We start from the raw sequence: 22,344 nt of genomic DNA, 5'->3' as shown, positions 1-22,344 counted from the left end.
AGGATGAGCAAGAGACAATGAAGGCCATGGAGAGAAGGCCTGACGCTGTATACAGTAGTGTCTATTCATCATTATGTCATCAACCTCCATCTCCCCTTCTCTCCGATATTGGCCTTGTAATGTGGCCTGTACATCCTGAGATGTCTTTGTACCCTCCCTTAGTTGTTGGCCTGTGCTTTTCATTGAGGCCCTCACTCAAATAACAAGACATGTTCATCAGCTCATTAAGTACAGTGCCTTCAGAAAGTATTCATACCCCTTGACTTATTCCACATTTTGTTACAACCTGAATTAAAAATGGATTCAATTGATTTTTTTTCTCACACCGATCTAAACATAATACCCCATAATGAAAGAGAAAACATGTATTTAGATATTTTTTGTGAACAGTTATTGAAAATGTTATACATAAATATCTCATTTACATAAGTATTCACACCCCTGGGTCAATACTTTGTAGAAGCACCTTTGGCGGCGACTACAGCTTGGAGTCATCTTGGGTATGTCTGTATCAACTTCGCACATCTGGATTTGGGGATTTTCTCAAATTCTTCCTTGCAGATTTTCTCAAGCTCTTAAATTCGATGGGGAGCGGCAGTGAACAGCAATCTACAAGCCTTTCTACAGATTTTCAATGGGATTCAAGTCTGGCCTTTGGCTAGGCCACTCGAGGACTTTCACATTCTTGTTCTGAAGCCATTCCAGTGTTGTTTCGGCTGTATGCTTGGGGTCATTGTCCTGTTGGAACGTAAAACTTCACCCCAGTCTAAGTTCGTTTGCACTCTGAAGCAGGTTCTCATCTAGGATTTTCCTGTATTTGGCTCCATTTATTGTTCCCTTACCAGTCTCCCAGTCCCTGCCGCTGAAAAGCATCCCCATAGCATGATGCTGCCACCACAATACTTCACAGTAGGGATGGTGTTAGCCTGGTTTTCTCCAGACATAGCGCTTTGCATTCAGGCCAAAGAGTTTTGTCTCATCAGACCACAGAATCGTTTGCCTTGTGCGCTGAGTCTTTCACGTGCCTTTTTGCAAACAACAGGCGTGCAGTCATGCCTTTTTCTCAGGAGTGGCTTCCGTCTGGCCACTCTCCCATAAAGCCCAGATTGGTGAAGTGCTGTAGAGACGGTTGTCCTTCTGGCAGGTTCTCCCATCTCGGCCAAGGAACTCTGTAGTTCTGTCAGAGTGGTCATTGGGTTCTTGGTCACCTCCCTGACCAAGGTCCTTCTTGCCCGGTTGCTCAGTTTGGTCGGACGACCAGCTCTAGGCAGTGTGTAGTTCCATATTTTTTCAATTTCCCAATGACGGAGACCACTGTGCTCTTGGTAACTTTCAACACTATATAAATTGTTTTATACCCTTCCCCAGATCTATGCCTCATCACAATTCTATCTCGGAGATTTACTGAGAGTTCCTTGGACTTCATAGTATAGTTTCTGCTCTGACGTGCACTTCTTCTTTGGAATTTGGTCGGTGGATCACATCCAACTTTTAAGGTACATACACCGACACCTACTGTACTGGAGTGTGAGGCCAGTCACGACCTACCTATAGTGAGGGAAAAGGGTGTTTGATCCCCTGCTGATTTTGTACGTTTGCCCACTGACAACGAAATTATCAGTCTATAATTTTAATGGTAGGTTTATTTGAACAGTGAGAGACAGAATAAAAAATAAAAAAACGCATGTCAAAAATGTTATGAATTGATTTGCATTTTAATGAGGGAAATAAGTATTTGACCCCTCTGCAAAACATGACTTAGTACTTGGTGGCAAAACCCTTGTGGGCAATCAGAGGTCAGACGTTTCTTGTAGTTGGCCACCAGGTTTGCACACATCTCAGGAGGGATTTTGTCCCACTCCTCTTTGCAGATCTTCTCCAAGTCATTAAGGTTTCGAGCCTGACGTTTGGCAACTCGAACCTTCAGCTCCCTCCACAGATTTTCTATGGGATTAAAGTCTGGAGACTGGCTAGGCCACTCCAGGACCTTAATGTGCTTATTCTTGAGCCACTCCTTTGTTGCCTTGGCCGTGTGTTTTGGGTCATTGTCATGCTGGAATACCCATCCACGACCCATTTTCAATGCCCTGGCTGAGGGAAGGAGGTTCTCACCCAAGATTTGACGGTACATGGCCCCGTCCATCATCCCTTTGATGCGGTGAAGTTGTCCTGTCCCCTTAGCAGAAAAACACCTTCATGTTTGACGGTGGGGATGGTGTTCTTGGGGTCATAGGCAGCATTCCTCCTCCTCCAAACACGGTGAGTTAAGTTGATGCCAAAGAGCTCCATTTTGGTCTCATCTGACCACAACACTTTCACCCAGTTCTCCTCTGATTCATTCAATTGTTCATTGGCAAACTTCAGACGGGCATGTATATGTGCTTTCTTGAGCAGGGGGACCTTGCGGGCGCTGCAGGATTTCAGTCCTTCACGGCGTAGTATGTTACCAATTGTTTTCTTGGTGACTATGGTCCCAGCTGCCTTGAGATCATTGACAAGATCCTCCCGTGTAGTTCTGGGCTGATTCCTCACCATTCTCATGATCATTGCAATTCCACGAGGTGAATGCATGGAGCCCCAGGCCGAGGGAGATTGACAGTTCTTTTGTGTTTCTTCCATTTGCGAATAATCGCACCAACTGTTGTCACCTTCTCACCAAGCTGCTTGGCGATGGTCTTGTAGCCCATTCCAGCTTTGTGTAGGTCTACAATCTTGTCCCTGACATCCTTGGAGAGCTCTTTGGTCTTGGCCATGGTGGAGAGTTTGGAATCTGATTGATTGATTGCTTCTGTGGACAGGTGTCTTTTATACAGGTAACAAACTGAGATTAGGAGCACTCCCTTTAAGAGTGTGCTCCTAATCTCAGCTCATTACCTGTATAAAAGACACCTGGGAGCCAGAAATCTTTCCGAATCAGAGCAGATCAATACTCTGAGTGGTTTCACCTCCTCCAGCCATCTCAAACCTATAATCATGGCCATCAACTCGGCCGCATACACTGACACATAATCAGTTAACCGCTTTCTCAATGTCAAAATAAACAAAACACTCATCACCGCTTTTATTGTCAGGGCCTTGGCTATCTCTGTACTAACTGTCACCAGGGCATCCTGACATGCACTGTCAACTGTGGGACCTTATAAAGACCGGTGTGTTTATTTCTAAATCATGTCCAAACTATTGAATTGGCCACAGGTGGACTCCAATGAAGTTGTAATTGGATGCACCTGAGCTCAATTTAGAGTGTCATAGCAAAGGGGTGTGAAAACATTTCTGTATTTCTTTTTCAATAAATTTGCTAACATTTCTAAAAACATATTTTCATTTTGTCTTTATGGGCTATTGTGTGTAGATGGGTGACATTTAAAAAAAAATTCAGGCTGTAACACAACAAAATGTGGATTAAGTCAAGGGGTATGAATACTTTCTGAAGGCACTGTATGTTTGTCTGTCAAACAGGGCTTAAGAATATGCCAAACAAGTATTGGTGTCTGGGCAACAGTACCACCGTGTTCAGACTGAGTTCTAAACCTTGGCATGTAGTGTATATAATTAGCATTCTTCCTCTCCTCCTCTCACAGTTGGCCCTTGTCAACGCCTCAGCTGGTCAGGGCAGAGAGGGGAGGAGAGAGAGAGAGACTGAGATAAGAGAAGGCTAGCTGGAGGGGTCCTGCCACTTACCTGGGCAACTGCAGCCATGACACCCACAATGGGGAGTAGTCATCGGTGTGTGTCAGCGTGGCGAGGCTCTGCTTGGTGCTGTTGGTGGGCGAGGGCGAGAGGCAGGGGGGCGAGGGGCACTCTTGCTGGATTTCATCTGGAGGCCTTATCTCCAGGACCTTGAGCACCACAGGGGAGGTGGTGTTCTTCAGGTTGGCCACAGCCTCGCCCCGCGTCACCCCTGTCAGATCCAGCCCGTTCACGTTCAGCAGGATGTCACCTGCAGGGAGATGGAAGGACAGAAGACAGCACCACTCAGCACAGTGTTGTTACCCTGACTAATGTCCATTCTGACACCTTTCAAAAGCTAAACTTCCCAGGGACAAGGACTCATCCCGTCTGCCTATTGAATATTCAATCACCTCCCGCAGGAACACAAAGCAGTGGGAACAAAGAGCCACCTGCACATGAAATACCTCCCAGATAATCAAGGTGGGCTTGGACAGTACAGCACTGCACAGCCAGCTGCCATCTGGAGAGGAGGCTTACTCAAAGGACGACATCCACCCCTTTGATTAGGATGCACTATGCAGATACTCAGTTAAAATCGGAATAATTCTTATGTAGACAGCTGTATACACAAACATATTCACAGAACTGATATGCATGGGAATACACTCAGAATCATGCCTTTGATGAAGGTCATGGGATAACCACACTGAATATCAGACTGACATCATCACTCTCCTCACACATAACCTGTTTCCATCCCAAAACTGGATGAAAATGTGGTTTGTTTCAGTACAATTTGATAAATGCTGACAGATAATTTGTTTGTTCGACATGGTGGCATCTTTTGGTGTCCGTAAAATTAATAATGTGTGAATGGCAGTGGAAGCTCAAATAATTATATAATAACCATCGTATCGAAGTAAGCTTGGAGTTACACGATGATATGGTGTGTGGTAGAGGTGTGCCGAGTAGTCGGACAAAACGGGTATGGTAACGGATATGGGCAATTTTCAGGATATGATTATGATCAGAGTATTTTTTGTAATTATCCGTGATCTGAGAAACACTGATTTTCTGGTGCCAGCACGCAAGCGTCTTTCTCATGTCAGTCAAGTGAGGTGCTACGTGGTCTAAATAACTCTAGTGGTTAGTTTGCCTGCCTGTAAAGAGAAGGGCGGACTGTACGTTGATCCTGCTGCTCTGATTGGATAGAGTGAAGCTGTATTTATCTGTCCACTCGCGTCATAATTTCACCCGATCACTTTCACTTCTCTGTTTCGGTCTGATCATTCAGACTGCTGCTGCCTCCTGCTAGCCTGCAACTATAGTAAATCAAATGGCAAGGAAGAAGTTTGCTATCAAGCTATCAATGTTCATAATATCTAACAATCAGGGCAAGGGTAGGGAAAAAAGATGAAATGCCGACGTGCATTCTGACTGATAGCAAACTTGTCTGCCCGCTGCAAGTTGAGGACACACAGAAACAGGTCGGACACACACACACACCTCTGCGGCTCCTAATCTGCAGCTTGTTTGGTCTATAATCGCGCAGGGAGGTATTTTGCCAACATCTACTTAGGCATATTAAAATGTTTAAGTTTTTTCCGATCATGAGTATCATCCGATCCGACTATCAACTGTCAATTTACGGATACGATTACAAATACGAGTATGGCCATGTCAGGACACCCCAACTTTGAAGGTTTTGAATGATGTTCAATGTGCCCTGGATGTATTCATAGACTTGTCAAAGGCGTTTTACACTGTGAACCATACTGTCTTTGTGCAAAGATAGAAGTGTGTTGGGATTACTGGTTATGCTCTGGAGTGAACCCAGTGTGTTAAGTCAGACACAGTAGAGTTGTGCTCGGGTGTGCCGCAAGGATACATTTTAGGTCCCTGTTAATGATATCACCAACATTGGGAGATATATTGAGACAGCTGATGTACATTTTTATGCGGATGACACTGTGCCCTGTTCAAGTGGCAGCAGTTTGACTTTGGCTTTTGAAAAAGCTCAAACACCTTTTAACATCAATAGAATCTGTATGATTTGAAGCTTGTTCTGAATTCTAAAACAAAATGCATGGTATTTTCCAATACTAAACACTCTGAAAACCATGTAATTGCTACCTTGGAAGGACATTCAGTAGAGCAAGTCAAAACTTACAAATATCTGAACGTTTGGGTGGATCAGAAGTTAAGCTTCACCACCCATGTAGAGAATCTTGTCAGGAAACTCAAGCTGCGTATTGGGTTTTATTACCGGCACAAAGCTTGTTTTTCCTTTGCCGCCAGAAAGGAGTTGATTTGTTGTACTTTTCTCTCTGTGTTGGACTATGGTGATACTATTTATGTGCAAGCCTCAAGCTCTACACTGAAGGCTCTTGACTGTGTATCATGCAGCCCTTCGTTTTGTCACCAATCAGAGACGTCTAACTCACCATTGTGATTTCTACAGTGCTGTCGGGTGGACATCCCTAGCAACACGCAGGCTCAAACACTGGTACGTTCTTATTTATAAGGCCATTTTAGGAAAAGTTCCATTTTATCTATTCTCTCTTCTAGCTCGAAATGAAAACACATACAAGCTCAGATCTCAATCTAGTTTTATGCTACGAGTCCCGAAAGTTAGAACTGAGCATGGAAAAAGGTCCTTTCATTACTCAGCCCCCTGGTCTTGGAATTTCCTCCAAGCCAATCTAAAACTTCAGGACCTGGGGTCCCTGGAGGAGTTCAAATAGATGAACAGGTTATTGAGACATGTAGTTGTTTCTAGTTGTCACTAGTTTGCGTTGCCTTATGTAAGGAAGCATGTTGTTTTACGTCACACACACCAAACACAAGCCTGCACGCGCACACACATCCACAGTTTGTTTGCTGTTGTATTTGTGCTGTTGCCAGTGTTTTCTGTCTGTGTCTGTTTTGTCTTACATTGGTTTTTTTGCCCCTGTCCCCACAGGAGGCATTTTGCCTCTTGCAGGGCGTTATTGTAAATAAGAAGTTGTTCTTAATTGACTTGCCTGGTTAAATAAAGGTTAAATAAAAACAGGATGGTGAAAGTGCACGGTGATGATCTTGATGCTGCTTTCCAATAAATACCTAGGGTCTTATTCTGGTGTCATGATGATCAATGCTTGACTGCCATTTGACAAATACAAATATTATCAATAATTATCTCATCATGTAGACTAGCCTACCTACACTGTATCTGCAAGCTGTTGGCTAGTGCATGTGTGCCAAGACCAGAGTCTGCACATTTGCTATTTAACACAACAGTTTGTATGACAAAACTATAGGTAGAGTTTAAAATGCGATGGAAACACACCGATTTTTATTCGGTACATGAACACAAGTGAGAAATTACATTTTGTGTGCACTACGTCATCACGTACCTTCTATCTGCAACAAGTCAGTTTGGTGGAAACACACCACTGGTGGGAAAATGCACATATTTTCTTTACGCAGATTTTAGAATATTCGCATTAAGATCTGTCGCCAATTGGATGGAAACCTAGCTAGTCACACACACAGATGTAGGGGATTGTGTGTTCAGACAGACAGGTAGAACGGGGTCTGGTCTCTCTATACTGTGGTTATCTGAGGTGGATCCCTAGGATCAGCAGGAGGTTCTGGATGTCTGGTCTGGACCAGAGAGCTCCCTCAGATGTTCCAACATCCACACACCCACAAACACACCTATACTTTCACACACTGCAGTACGTAGCCATAACAGGCCTGCCACAAGTGTATCCAATCATTTTGGGAGTGCGTCTGTTTGTGTTTGGTCTATTTCAGAGCTGACTGATTTTGTATAATGAGCTGATAAAGTGGAGCCTGTCATTTCCTCTGGAACTTACTTAATCAAATTTGAGCATGGTGTGTGTGTGTGTGTGTTTGTATGTATGTGTGTTAGACTCAATTTGGCGAGCCCTGAACCGCAGCACTACCTCTGTGTTTCCTGTTGGATAAATAACCTTGGTAATGAAACACGAGTCTGACTGTTTATCTCAATCAGTTTGTTCTACACAAGGGACAAGTCACATGCACAACTCATGACAAATGAAGCCTGTCTGCAGTACCAACTCTGCAATCGTGGAGACCAGCAGGCTGGAATCGTGGAGACCAGCAGGCTGGAATCGTGGAGACCAGCAGGGACTGCACGGAACAGAGAAACTAAACTATCATGTCAATATTGGAGAAATTCAAGGAAATATGAGCTAAACTCCGTTCTTGGAACATTGGATTTGAATCTACCATATGCCTGAGTGAGAGTGTGTGAGTGTATATGGTATGAGTGTGTGGTGGACTCTGTGGGTGTGTGTGGCACAGTGTGTGTGGGACTTTGAGTGTGTGTGAGACTGTGTGTGATGTACAGTAGAAGGTTTATCACCAGGCTGTACCTTTGCGGATGGATCCCTCCTGTCCCACCACTCCGTTGGGGTCCACGTTAGTGACATAGACAGGGAGATCCCAGCCGCGGGAGGACATGCCCCCTGCCACCGTCATCCCCAGGGAGTGATGAGGCTCCTTGGACAGTGTCACCGTCTTCTCATAATACGCCGGCTTCTCACATGAGTCCTGTAGAGGGGAGTGGTGCAATGTGAGAAATGTGTTGAAGGAAGGGTTACACTGTAATAGATGTGTATTCACTATAGAGTGTTTATTGTGTTGTTTGTTTCTTGTTTTTCAAATTAAATCAAATTTTATTTGCCACATGCGCCGAATACAACAGGTGTAGACATTACCGTGAAATGCTTACTTACAGCCCTTAACCAACAATGCATTTATTTCTTAATAAAAAAAGTAAAATAAAACAACAACAACAACAAAGTGTTGAGAAAAAAAGTAAAATAAAATAACAGTAGGGGTACTGGTGCAGAGTCAATGTGCGGGGGCACCGGCTAGTTGAGGTAGTTGAGGTAATATGTACATATGGGTAGAGTTAAAGTGACTATGCATAAATAATTAACAGAGTAGCAGCAGCGTAAAAAGATGGGCTGGGGGTGTAAATAGTCCAGGTAGCCATGATTAGCTGTTCAGGAGTCTTATGGCTTGGGGGTAGAAGCTGTTGAGAAGTCTTTTGGACCTAGACTTGGCACTCCGGTACCACTTGCCGTGCAATAGCAGAGAGAACAGTCTATGACTAGGGTGGCTGGAGTCTTTGACAATTTTGAGGGCCTTCCTCTGACACTGCCTGGTATAGAGGTCCTGGATGGCAGGAAGCTTGGCCCCAGTGATATACTGGGCCCTACGCACTACCCTCTGTAGTGCCTTGCGGTCGGAGGCCGAGCAGTTGCCATACCAGGCGGTGATGCAACCAGTCAGGATGCTCTCGATGGTGCAGCTGTATAACTTTTTGAGGATCTGAGGACCCATGCCAAATCTTTTCAGTCTCCTGAGGGGGAATAGGCTTTGTCGTGCCCTCTTCATGACTGTCTTAGTGTGTTTGGACCATGATAGTGCGTTGGTGATGTGGACACCAAGGAACTTGAAGCTCTCAACCTGTTCCACTACAGACCCGTCGATGAGAATGGGGGCGTGCTCAGTCCTCTTTTTTTTCCTGTAGTCCACAATCATCTCCTTTGTCTTGGTCACGTTGAGGGAGAGGTTGTTATCCTGGCACCACACGGCCAGGTCTCTGACCTCCTTCCTATAGGCTGTCTCATCGTTGTTGGTGATCAGGCCTACCACTGTTGTGTCGTCGGCAAACTTAATGATGGTGTTGGAGTCGTGCCTGGCCATGCAGTCATGGGTGAACAGGGAGTACAGGAGGGGACTGAGCACGCACCCCTGAGGGGCCCCCGTGTTGAGGTGGGAATTTTTAAGAGGGAAGTTTAGTGTGTAAGACTAAGTACAGTGTGTGATGTTCAGGATGATTTGGAATAGTTGTGGTTTGTGGAAGTGAGAGAGTGTATGTACAGATGTCGGATCTTAATTTGACCCATTTCATCGCAGGAGGAAATTAAGACATATATTTAAAATCGCAGCCAGGGGGCAGCTGAAAGCGGTGTTTGAAGGGGGTAGATCAGCTTTAATATTGCAGATATACTGAACAAAAATATAAACACAACATGCAACAATTTCTAAGATTTTACTGAGTTACAATTCATATAAGGAAATCAGTCAAATTAAATAAATTCATTAGGCCCTAATCTATGGATTTCACGACTGGGCAGGGGTGCACCCACTGAGGAGCCAGGCCCAGCCAATCAGAATGAGTTTTTCCCCACAAAAGGGCTTTATTACAGACAGAAATACTCCTCAGCACCCCCCTCCACCCCAGACGATCCCGCAGGTGAAGAAGCCGGATGTGGAGGTCCTGGGCTGGCGAAGTTACACGTGGTCTGCGGTGGTGAGGCCGGTTAGACATACTGCCAAATTCTCTAAAACAACGTCATGGTAGAGAAATGAACATTCAATTCTCTGGCAACAGCTCTGGTGGACATTCCTGCAGTCAGCATGTCAATTGCATGCTCCCTCAAAACTTGAGACATCTGTGGCATTGTGTTGTGTGACAAAACTGCACATTTTAGAGTGGCCTTTTACTGTCCCCAGCACAAGGTGGACCTGTGTAATGATCATGCTGTTTAATCAGCTTCTTGATATGCCACACCTGTCAGGAGGATGGATTATCTTAGCAAAGGACCAAATGCTCACTAACAGGGATGTAAACACATTTGTGCCAAAAAAATGAGAGAAATAAGCTTTTTGTGTGTATGGAAAATTTCAGGCATCTTTTAGTTTAGCTCATGAAACATGGGACCAACACTTTACACTTTACTTTATGTTGCGTTTATATTTTTATTCAGTATACATAGCCTAACTATAAAAAGTGGGCGGGCATCCACACTGGAGGAAAGTTGATTGTTTTACAGTAGGCCTACATCTGTAAATCAGCTGATGGCCCAAATCAGCTCATCAACTCAGCCAGGGAAACACAAACGGTAGCCTATTATTGGTTTTCACACCTTTCATTATGTGACTAGATCAGCTTTAATATTCTACAGAAAGTATTGGAATATAAGCCACCTTCACATGCTAGTCGAAACTAGGAAACTCAGAAATGTCAGACTTGCTAACTGGTTGTAGTTATACACCTGCCGCATTTAAACAGTTAGCAAGTCGAACATTTCAGAGTTTCCTAGTTCCGACTAGCACGTGAAAGCAGCATTAATCAAATTACAAGGGGCCTATTGCAACCATCGATGGCACTAGATTATCGCCAGATGATGTCTCATTAAACCATCAACACGTGCTGAATTCACCTGCACAGCTGAACTCAATTGCAACCTCATTACCCCTTTCTAAAAGATGATGTCCGTGTTACTTTATTCCTGCTTGCAACCAAAGTCTTTCAAGATATGTTCGGCCTCTGGTTCGTCTTATCATCAGAACAACTTTTTGAACAGACTAAGGGCGATTTATCTATTTGACAAGCATTCTGTAACATAGAAATAAAGTATTTCCTCATTTACCATGGCAAATCTACTGTGGCAATTTACCTAACACTGTATGAATGGAAACTAATGTTTTGATAGGCCTCATTTTGGATACACTTGACACTTGTCGTAGCGGAGGCCAATATCTATCTTGTGTTATTAAGCTATATAAAACAAGGGTTGTTGATGTGTACGGATGCATTTCAGATACATTTTTGTACATTTGAATAGTACAGTAATAAGACCTATAGGCCTACAGTAACAGTAGGACAATTCTTAATATTCTGTCTGGTGCTTTTAGCATTTGTGCGCGAGAGAGAGATTGGATGATATTGATAGCTGGCACTGGTCCAAATGACTCGACTGCCCCCGCATAGAGAGAAAGAGAACTGTAGGTTTTCAGTGAAGGTGTCTAAATCACGAGGCTCATTCGAATTTCATAATGCGCAGGACATTTTTCTGCGACAAAACAGTGATCAAATGAAGATCCGACATCTGTACTGTAGAAAGTGTGTATGTGACCGTGTAGTGTGTGAGTCAGAGAGAGTAGAGTAGTGTGAGTAAAACATGGACACATTGGGGTTGATGTGATGTGGCCTGTGCTGTTTCTCAAATGTGCTGCACTCACACATTTCTAACCCTCAGTCACATGCCATGACTTCCCCAGGACACTACACTAACCACAGCTGTCACAAGCAATGACCAGTACTGCACACAGTGGTGTATGTGTGTGCATGGGGTAAATGGGTGTATGATGTAAGAGTGTGTGTGTGCGCGAGTGCGTATGTCTGTTTCTGTATCTGTAATTGTATCTCTGTGAATCATTTAAATGTTCAAATTAAAGGAGTGTACGGTCCTGTTTTTCTTCCAGTAAAGCTAGGATTGCTGACGGCCCTAGAGCTCCTTCCTCGGCTTGGCCTCCCTACAACACACACACATCCAGTAGGAGCCAACTTCATTATTGTGTTTCAATATTAAAACACAATATAAAGGCCTGGTTAGAGTTAGTCTGAATATGATCTATAGTCCTGCTGGTGGTGGCTTGGCTTATCTCAGAACAGTAATACATTGTTATTGTTCCTGCCTGCTATCACTGCAGGGTTCTTTTTATTACAGTCTCATTCTCTCTCTACTAGCTTTGATGCCAAGGTCTTTATCTGAAGAATACAGTAAGATTCCGCCGTCACACATTCTCTACTTTTAACAATGTATCTGTGAGAATTAGAACTTAAAATCTAGAAAGCGAGGTGAGAGCTGTGAAGTTAATCATTATTAGAACAAGGGAAGTTGTCAGCTCCAATAACGAGCTGGAGAAAATCCTGTTTTAGCGTGGCGGTGGAGGGGGTGTAAATCCTGTAGGGTGGTGGCAATGTTTTCTTCAGGGATAATAGAGAGAGAAAGAAATAGAGTGACGGCTGCTCCGGACGCACATTTGGCTCTCTGAGAGGAGCGGAACACTGGCACAGCCAGGGATGACACACTCCTCTTTGATGGAGGAATAATACGGCTCAGGATCATTTTCACATAAAATTGAATATTTAGCATGAGAAGAAGAGGCAGGAAAACAAAGTCTTAAAAAAAATAATTGGTGTGTGTACAAGGACTCTATTCAATCTGTGTCGCTGAAGCGTTACAGATCGCGTAATAGAAATGTAAAGGTAATTTCCGATTGAGCCGACAGATGCAGCGTTTACCGTGAATACAGTCTCCGCTAAAGCGGGAACATTGCCTTTAAATTTCAATGACGCTGTAACGCTGACGTTGAATAGAGCCCTAAGTATGTGAACGTGTGTGTCCAACCTGAAGAAAAAATCCTAAATCAAAGCAGTGTCTGACGTTTTTGTGTTTGTATGCTCGTACATGCGTCATGCATTGCTCACCAGTAGCGTGTGTTCTAGGTCCACTGGAGAGTATGGCGGGGGGCCTTCCATGCCCCATGGAGCCTCCTGCAGGATGTCAGGGGTGGGCAGACAGATCTGACGAGAAACAATGAAGTGGACCCGCTCCTCACTCGCCTACAGGAGACAACCAGAGACATTTACATTTTAGTCATTTTAGTAATTTAGCAAACGCTCTTATCCAGAGCGACTTACAGTTAGTGAGTGCATACATTTTCATACTGGCCCCCCGTGGGAAACGAACCCACAACCCTGGCATTGCAAGCGCCATGCTCTACCAACTGAGCTACAGGGGACAAAGCTCAGTCCTAGACAGACACAGAGCAATGCAATAAGAAGAACAAACTCAATAATAATATCATGGTTAAGCCCTCATAAATACACACTGAATACAGCTTCAATTAAGTTGATCCAGATATCCAAACAAGTCCTTAAAAACAACTTTTACTGCCACATAACTAGACCCAGACACAGAAACTACACTCTTATAAAAAAAATTTAAAAAGGTGCTACCTAAAAGGGTTCTTCGGCTGTCCCCATAAGAGATCCCTTCGAAGAATTCTATGTAGAACCCTTTCCACAGAGGGTTCTATTTCCTGTGGACATTCTCTACCCTCTCCTACCACCCCCTGAAGAGAGCTCTAGGGAAAGAATCACCCACAGAGAGCTTGGCCAGGCAGTAAAATATGTCAAACATTTTATTACCCCCGAGAGGTTAATACACATAATAAACAGATGCTCTGTTACAAAACACTCTCACTCACACACACGTCAATTTCACCCTTTTACTTGCTTCAGGAAGCAGCCTGGTTGTGACTCTAACATCCTCCAGGAGTAAGCAATCTATATGTGAGTGAATCTGTGTAGGATGGTGTGTGTGACACTCTTATCCTCCCATTAACCCCCCATCCTGCTGAGACAGAGCTGCTCCATAGATCATAGATTGGTAGTCAGCTTCACAATATGAAGAATAGTAGAGAAAGGTCATTTTCTCTTCTGTCTCTAATAACACTGCAGTCTTTTCTGCAGCCCTCATTCTCTCACAATGACTTTTCCAACTTTAAACTCATTTTTCTTACTAATCTCTGTCTCTCCTCTCTACAACCTTTCCTCCAGCTTCTTTCACTCTGTCTCTTTATTACTCTGTTTTGTCGACCCACTCACACAATGACTCACTCACTCCCTCATTCACTCGCATGAACTTGCACACACTCACAGGCACATGCACACACACACGCATATTGCACATTCAAGTGTACACACACACACACACACACAGCTCGGCCTCCAGAGTTGCTCTTTTGAGAGTGCCTGTGCTCTCTGTGGAGCAGAGCTGACTCCTAAATTACCCAGTCCAGCTTGTAATTGCCTTAATTGGACTAATTTAATTGGTTTCCCGCCAGTTCTTAATCTCTGACAGAAACAGCCTGATGTGAGCAGCCATGTTGAGTCCTCAGAGACCCTCAAGAACCAGCCAGTCTCCTCAGATAAGAACCCAGAGAGCACAGCTACAGCTACATCCCACAGTCAACCAGAAACACACCACCGCAATTACCCAGCATTCACCAGGAAGCAGAGCCTCAGCCAAGCAGCAGAGCAGCGCCCAGTCGACCACAGATACACCACAATTAACCACAATTAACCGCAATGGACGGGGACAAAGCCAGCCAACACAGTGCAATTTACCAGAACCACACACCACTAATAGCGATACTATACCAGGAACCCAGAGCCAAGAAACATACCAGGCACATTACCAGACACACACCATTACCAACCATTGTAAACCAAAACCAACCAACACTCCCTAACCCTTACCCCTGCAGACTGACCTGAATGAGTAAAGCGGCGTGTTCAGGCGCTCCATAGCGCAGGTCGTGTCCATTGATTGCGAGGACACGGTCGTTAATGCTGAGCTGTCCGTCGTGTGCCGCCAGGCCGCCCTCCAGCAGGTGGAAGATGAAGACTCCATGTTCCTCTGGTCGTCTCACCAGCTTGATGCCCAGCTGCTCCTCTGGGGTGCTCTTAGCCAGGACCACGTGGATGCTGTCATCCCTCAGGGGATGGCCGTGGGAGAGGCCGTGAGGCAGGTAGCCACCAGCCGCATTGTGGGGGTGCGAACGGTAGCGGTGGCGCTGCTCTCTCAGCACTGTGAGTCGCAGCAGCTGGCAGGGCTGTTTGAGGGTGGCCAGGGCGTAGCAGTGGGGCACATTGCTGATGTCTATGCCATTCACCTGAAGATGAGCGGGAGAGATGTAAAGGTGGATTTAAGTCTCAGATTATATGCAGGTTATATTGAAGAGTTTATTTCCAAAACATTATATCCACAAATTGTTCACATTTGTGTTTTTTCATCCGAAATGATTGCTTATGGCTATGTCAAATATTGCTGTTCTCAGATTTTTAATTCATAGATTTTAGATGTGTATGAATATTTAAAATTGAAAAACGCTATATATCCATTGTTTAGCTGGAATAGAGTGTTCGTATCCTGTATATTTGAAATGAGTTTGTCTCACTACAGATCTCATATTACTATATTGAAAATGTTTTTAAAACTTTTTTAAAATATTGATGTCACAAATGTATCATTTGTACATTTCTTTATCAAAAATGTAGTTATTTGTTACATTTGACTGTGTAAAACCTAGCAGTACTACTTCTTTCTCTGAGAGTGAGGCGGATATATAGCAAACAAACATGATTAGTTGTCTCTCTGAAACAAAACCATCAAGTGATAGATTTTAAACAAATACATGTCACTGAACAACCCCATGCCATGATTAGATAGTGAAAAAACACTCCAATCTCTTTCATAATTTCTTTAAACAATAAAAGGTAATTTACCAACATTTCTGAAAATGTATTTATAGCATTTTGGAATATGTTAGGTCTATAGCTGTGATGTAATGAGCAATTCTAACACAAAACAGAATACATACAGTCACAGACATGGCGAGTAGTACTCCACCTTACTCTGAAGAAAAACACACACTGACCTTGAGGATAATGTCCCCAGGCAGCAGGCGTCCATCCCGGGCGATAACCCCCTCCCTGTAGATGTCCTGGATGAGGATACGCACCAGGGGGGTCTCGTTGCCCCCCACGATGCTGATGGCCAAAGGCTCAGAGGGCTCACGGTTGATCTTAATACTGGTGACCTCACCATCAGGGATCAAGTGATGGAGCTGCGGTAGAGCCAGCACTGAGAGAGGGAAGGAGGTAAATAGAGAGAGAGAAAGAGAGAGAGAGAGAAAATTAGGGAGGGAGAGAGAAAGAGTGTGATACTCTGATTTATATGATGAGAAGGACATCTCTCACAGACACAGAGTGCAAGGCCAACAGAGAAAGAAAGAGAGAGAGAGATAGATAGATAGATAGACAGACAGACGGACGGACGGACGGAGGGAGGGAGAGAGTGTAGAGAGGTTTGGTGTTGAAGCAGCTGTCTCGGCTCCCCCAGGTTAGCAAAACAAGCTTCTACAAGCCTAAAGGGAAAATCCACTTAGCTGATCATCCTTTCCCATGTTTGTATCATTAGTCACATCTGTACCAAGTATGCTTGGGAAAACCCTCACATTTCATTTTCTACAAGGTAATAACCTTAATAAGCAATAGCTTGGGTGGATATAAAATCACACACACTTTTACACACAGGACTGTACAGACATAGACATTAGATCTAAAGTTCTCACAAATACACAACCACATACTGTACACACACATATACATATGCACACATGCATGCACACACAAACACACAGTGTCAGCTTTCAGGTGTAAGAGTGAAAGTAATACCATTGTCACCAAATGGATGGTCTAACTTCAGCCTCTCCCACACAGAGTTGTTCCTGTATGTTGTCCTCTCTGTTTCCCAGCTCTGAGCAGCAGACACATCCTGACTGGACAATTAGATAGGGGAGGCAGGGACTGGTATGTGTCCGTTCAATACTGCCAACAGCCTGGGCCAAGAGCTAACCAGCTCACAGCTACCTCGGACAATGTGTGCTATATACACTATCTATATCGCTCTGTATCTATCAGTGGTTCTATCTCTCAATCTCTCCCTCCCTGCTCAATCTCTCGATCTTTCTCTCTCTCTGGCCCACTCTCTCCCCCTATCTAATTTGTTCCATAGCCCCAGTCTCTACTTCTACTCACACTGCAGTTTATCCCTTCCAAAGTCAATATTTTCTCTTCATCACCGCAGATTGCTTCAAGGGAGTAGAGCACATTAACACACAGACCTATGGCTGTTATAAAACCTCTCTCTCTCTCTCTCTCTCTCTCTCTCTCTCTCTCTCTCTCTCTCTCTCTCTCTCTCTCTCTCTCTCTCTCCTCCTCTCTCTCTCTCTCTCCCACCTCTCTCTCCCTCCCTCTCCCCGTCTCTCTCTCATCCCCCTCTCTCTCCCTCTCCCCCTCTGTCTCTCCCTCTCTCCCCTCTCTCTCCCTCTTTCTCTCTCCCTCTCTCCCCCCTCTCTCTCTCCCTCTCCCCCCTCTCTCCCCCTCTCTCCCCCCTCTCTCCTCCCTCTCCCCCCTCTCTCTCTCCCTCTCCCCCTCTCACTTTCTCTCCCCCTCTCTCTCTCCCTATCTCTCTCCCCCTCTCTCTCTCCCTCCCTCTCTCTCTCTCCCTCCTCTCTCTCTCCCTCTCCCCCTCTCTCTCTCCCCCTCTCTCTCTCCCTCTTCCCCTCTCTCTCTCCCTCCCTCCCTCCCTCCCTCCCTCTCTCTCTCTCTCTCTCTCCCTCCCTCCCTCTCTCTCTCTCCCTCTCTCCACCCTCTCTCTCTCATCCTTCTTCTTTCTCCAGAGGGATTCTATGAATATTTAATCTATTCCCACAGGCTCCTCAACAATGGCCTTAGAGAATAATATGGTCTCTGATCTTTCATTCTCCACTCTCTCTCTCTCTCTCTCTCTCTCTCTCTCTCTCTCTCTGACTCACAGTCCAATGGTTGTCCTCATCATCACCATCATGAACATCACGGCTCATCCTCCACTTCACTCTACTCTTCATGTCCATCCCTCTCATTCACCAGGGTCGTCCTGTATACTGCATCCATCTGAAATGGATTCTGTATGCCTCTGTAATACACAATGTATCCCTCTACACAGGCCCGATCCTGGCCGTTCTGCCGCCCTAGGCAAGACAAAAACATTGCCCCCCCCCAAAACCTAGAATACTTTAAAATACGTATTTTCCGGGCCTCCCGAGTGGCGCAGCAGTCTAAGGCACTGCATCGTAGTGCTAACTGTGCCACTAGAGATCCTGGTTCGAATCCAGGCTCTGTCGCAGCTGGCCGCGACCGGGAGACTCATGGGCGGCGGACAATTGGCCCAGCGTCGTCCAGGGTAGGGGAGGGAATGGCCGGCAGGGATGTAGCTCAGTTGATAGAGCGTGGCGTTTGCAACGCCAGGGTTGTGGGTTCGATTCCCACGGGGGGCCAGTATAAAAAAATATGTATTCACTAACTGTAAGTCGCTCTGGATAAGACCGTCTGCTAAATGACGTAAATGTAAAATGTAAAGGTGTCACTACAGACCCGGGTTCGATCCCGGGCTGTATCACAACTGGCCGTGATTGGGTGCACAATTGGCCCAGCATCGTCCAGGTTAGGGGAGAGTTTGGCCAGGGGGCTTTACTTGGCTCGTTGTGCTCTAGCGACTCCTTGGGGTGGGCTGGGTGCATGCAGGCTGACTACAGTCATAGGTTGAATGGTGTTTCCTCTGACACATTGGTGCAGCTGGCTTGTGGGTTAAGTGGGTGGGTGTTAAGAAGTGTGGTTAGGTGGGTCATGTTTTGGAGGATGCATGACTTGACCTTTGCCAGTTGGGAGTTGCAGTTATGAGACAACATCAAAAAGGGGGTAAAGAAAACGTTTTTTCCAGATGTTCATTTTAGGTTATATATGAAAGATGAAAACGTATTTTCCGGACATTTAAAAAGAAATTTCCGGACGTTGAAAATACGTATTTTCCAGACGTTGAAAAATACGTATTTTCCAGACGTTGAAATCAGGTTCATTTGAGACATCCTACAGGAAGGAGGTGAGAGCCCTGGTGGAGTGGTGCCAGGAAAAATAACCTCTCCTTCAATGTCAACAAAACGAAGGAGCTGATCGTGGACTACAGGAGACAGCAGAGAGAGCACGCCCCCATCCACATCGCCGGGCCACAGTGGAGAGAGTCAAAAAGGTAAAGTTCCTCGGTATGCAAATCACAGAGGACCTGAATTGGTCCATCAACACTGACAGTGTGGTGAAGAAGGTGCAACAGCGCCTCTTCAACCTCAGGAGGCTGAAGAAATCCGCCTTGGCCCCTAAGACTCTCACAAACTTCTACAGATGCACCATCGAGAGCATTCTGTCGGGCTGTATCACCGCATGGTATGGCAACTGCACCGCCCACAACTGCAGGGCTCTCCAGAGGGTGGTGCGGTCAGCCCTATGCATCGTTGGGACATTTACAGCCTTCCAGGATATTTACAGCACCCGGTGTCACAGGAAGGCCAAGAAGAACATCAAGGACCCCAGCCACCCGAGCCACGGCCTGTTCACCCTGCTACCATCTAGAAGGCGGACAGTACAGGTGCATCAAAGCTCATGGAACAGCGAGGACTGTGAGGGGACACACACACAAACACATAAACACACAGACACACTCTAACACACACACACAATGTTTTAGTTATTGTTTGTATATCATTGTATTTTACATTTGTGTGACTGTCCGTGTCTATTAGGGTATCAGTGTTTTGTTACTTGTCATGTTTTTTGTGGACCCCAGGAAGAGTAGCTGCTGCTTCTGCAAAAGCTAATGGGGATCCAAATAAACAAATAAAGCTGGGACCGACAGACTGATAAACAGCTTCTATCTCCAGGTCATCAGACTGTTAAAGAGTCATCACTAGCTGGCCTCCACCCGGTACCCTGCCCTGCACTTTAGAGACTGCTGCCCTATGTACATAAACAAATTGGGATTTTAAGGGTTTTTAAATGGAGTGTTAAAATAAAATAAAAAATTGAAGACCACCTTAAAATAATTTAATCAGGTTTACATACTGTTTTTCCCACCTTATATGTACAGTTGAAGTCAGAAATTTACATACACTTAGGTTGGAGTCATTAAAACTCATTTTTCAACCACTCCACAAATTTCTTGTTAACAAATTATAGTTTTGGCAAGTCGGTTAGGACATCTACTTTGTGCATGACACAAGTAATTTTTCCAACAATTGTTTACAGACAGATTATTTAACTTATAATTCGCTGTATCACAATTTCAGTGGGTCAGAAGTTTACATACACTAAGTTGACTGTGCCTTTAAACAGCTTGTAAAATTCCAGAAAATGATGTCATGGCTTTAGAAGCTTCTGATAGGCTAATTGACATAATTTGAGTCAATTGGAGGTGTACCTGTGGATGTATTTCAAGGCCTACCTTCAAACTCAGTGCCTCTTTGCTTGACATCATGGGAAAATCAAAAGAAATCAGCCAAGACCTCAGAAAATAAATTGTTCATCCTTGGGAGCAATTTCCAAATGCCTGAAGGTACCACGTTCATCTGTACAAACAATAGTACGCAAGTATAAACACCATGGGGCCACGCAGCCGTCATACCGCTCAGGAAGGAGATGTGTTCTGTCTCCTAGAGATGAACGTACTTTGGTGCGAAAAGTGCAAATCAATCCTAGAACAACAGCAAAGGATCTTGTGAAGATGCTGGAGGAAACCGGTACAAAAGTATCTATATCCACAGTAAAACGAGTCCTATATCGACATAACCTGAAAGGCCGCTCAGCAAGGGAGAAGCCACTGCTCCAAAACCGCCATAAAAAAGCCAGACTACGGTTTGCAACTGCACATGGGGACAAAGATCGTACTTTTTGGAGAAATGTCCTCTGGTCTGAAACAAAAATAGAACTGATTGGCCATAAAGACCATTGTTATGTTTGGAGGAAAAAAGGGGCTGCTTGCAAGCCGAAGAACACCATCCCAACCGTGAAGCACGGGGGTGGCAGCATCATGCTGTGGGGGTGCTTTGCTGCAGGAGGGACTGGTGCACTTCACAAAATAGATGGCATCATGAGGAAGGAAAATTATGTGGATATATTGAAGCAACATCTCAAGACATCAGTCAGGAAGTTAAAGCTTGGTCGCTAATGCGTCTTCCAAATGGTCAATGACCCCAAGCATACTTCCAAGGTTGTGGCAAAATGGCTTAAGGACAACAAAGTCAAGGTATTGGAGTGGCCATCACAAAGCCCTGACCTCAAGCCTATAGAAGATTTGTGGGCAGAACTGAAAAAGCGTGTGCGAGCAAGGAGGTCTACAAACCTGACTCAGTTACACCAGCTCTGTCAGAAGGAATGGGCCAAAATTCACCCAACTTATTTAAAGGCAATGCTACCAAATAATATTTGAGAGTATGTAAACTTCTGACCCTCTGGGAATGTGATTAAATAAATAAAAGCTGAAATAAATTATTCTCTCTACTATTATTCTGACACTTCACATTCTTAAAATAAAGAGGTGATCCTAACTGACCTAAGACAGGGCATTTTTACTAGGATTAAATGTCAGGAATTGTGAAAAATGTATTTGGCTAAGGTGTATGTAAACTTCCGACTTCAACTGTATAAACTATATTTTAGTCATGGCTCATCCTATATAACGTCAGGGCATGGTCTCTACAAGGTGTCTAAAGCGTTCCACATGGATGCTGGCCCATGTTGACTCCAATGCTTCCCACAGTTGTGTCAAGTTGGCTGGATGTCCTATGGGTGGTGGACCATTCTTGATACACACGGGAAACTGTTGAGCGTGAAAAACCCAGTAGCGTTGCAGTTCTTGACACAAACTTACTATCATACCCCGTTCAAAGGCACTTAAATATTTTATCTTGCCTATTCACCCTGTGAATGGCACACACACAATCCATGTCTCAAGGCTTAAAAATCCTTCTTTAACCTGTCTCCTCCCCTTCATCTACACTAATTGAAGTGGATTTAACAGGTGACATCAATAAGGGATCATAGGTTTCACCTGAAATCACCTGGTCAGTCTATGTCATTGAAAGTGCAGGTGTCCTTAATGTTTTGTATACTCTGTATACTCCAGACTCTGTCCAGCAGCTCTCTGTCCCTGTCCCCTGAAGCTCCTACTCTCTCTCCTTCAGCCTGGCCCACAATGCCCCAGGCTGCCACTCTCCCATCTGATCACCATCTTCTCTTCTGTTCTGTTCTGGGGACCAGTGGACTCTTACACAATGTGCAGCTGAATTATTAAAGGAACATATGCAGCAGCAGTTACCCAGCCATATCACCCTCAGCACAGA

General features: G+C 44.8%; 1 protein-coding gene across 4 annotated transcripts in view; it reads right to left on the bottom strand.

Annotated features, from left to right (window-relative positions):
• lnx1 (ligand of numb-protein X 1) overlaps positions 1 to 22,344 on the bottom strand; it is a 72,486-nt gene that overhangs the window by 2,165 nt on the left and 47,977 nt on the right. For all 4 annotated transcript variants that reach the window (XM_041848793.1, XM_041848794.1, XM_041848795.1 and 1 more), the window contains 5 exons: positions 16,012 to 16,217; positions 14,845 to 15,246; positions 12,995 to 13,129; positions 8,076 to 8,253; positions 3,682 to 3,940 (listed from right to left, as the gene is read on the bottom strand). In XM_041848793.1, coding sequence (XP_041704727.1) covers positions 3,682 to 3,940; positions 8,076 to 8,253; positions 12,995 to 13,129; positions 14,845 to 15,246; positions 16,012 to 16,217 — 1,180 coding nt within the window. The remainder of the gene's footprint in view (positions 1 to 3,681; positions 3,941 to 8,075; positions 8,254 to 12,994; positions 13,130 to 14,844; positions 15,247 to 16,011; positions 16,218 to 22,344) is intronic.

This window comes from Coregonus clupeaformis, chromosome 26, assembly GCF_020615455.1.
Source record: "Coregonus clupeaformis isolate EN_2021a chromosome 26, ASM2061545v1, whole genome shotgun sequence".
Lineage (NCBI taxonomy): Eukaryota > Metazoa > Chordata > Actinopteri > Salmoniformes > Salmonidae > Coregonus > Coregonus clupeaformis.
This window is presented reverse-complemented; position numbering and strand designations above follow the sequence as displayed.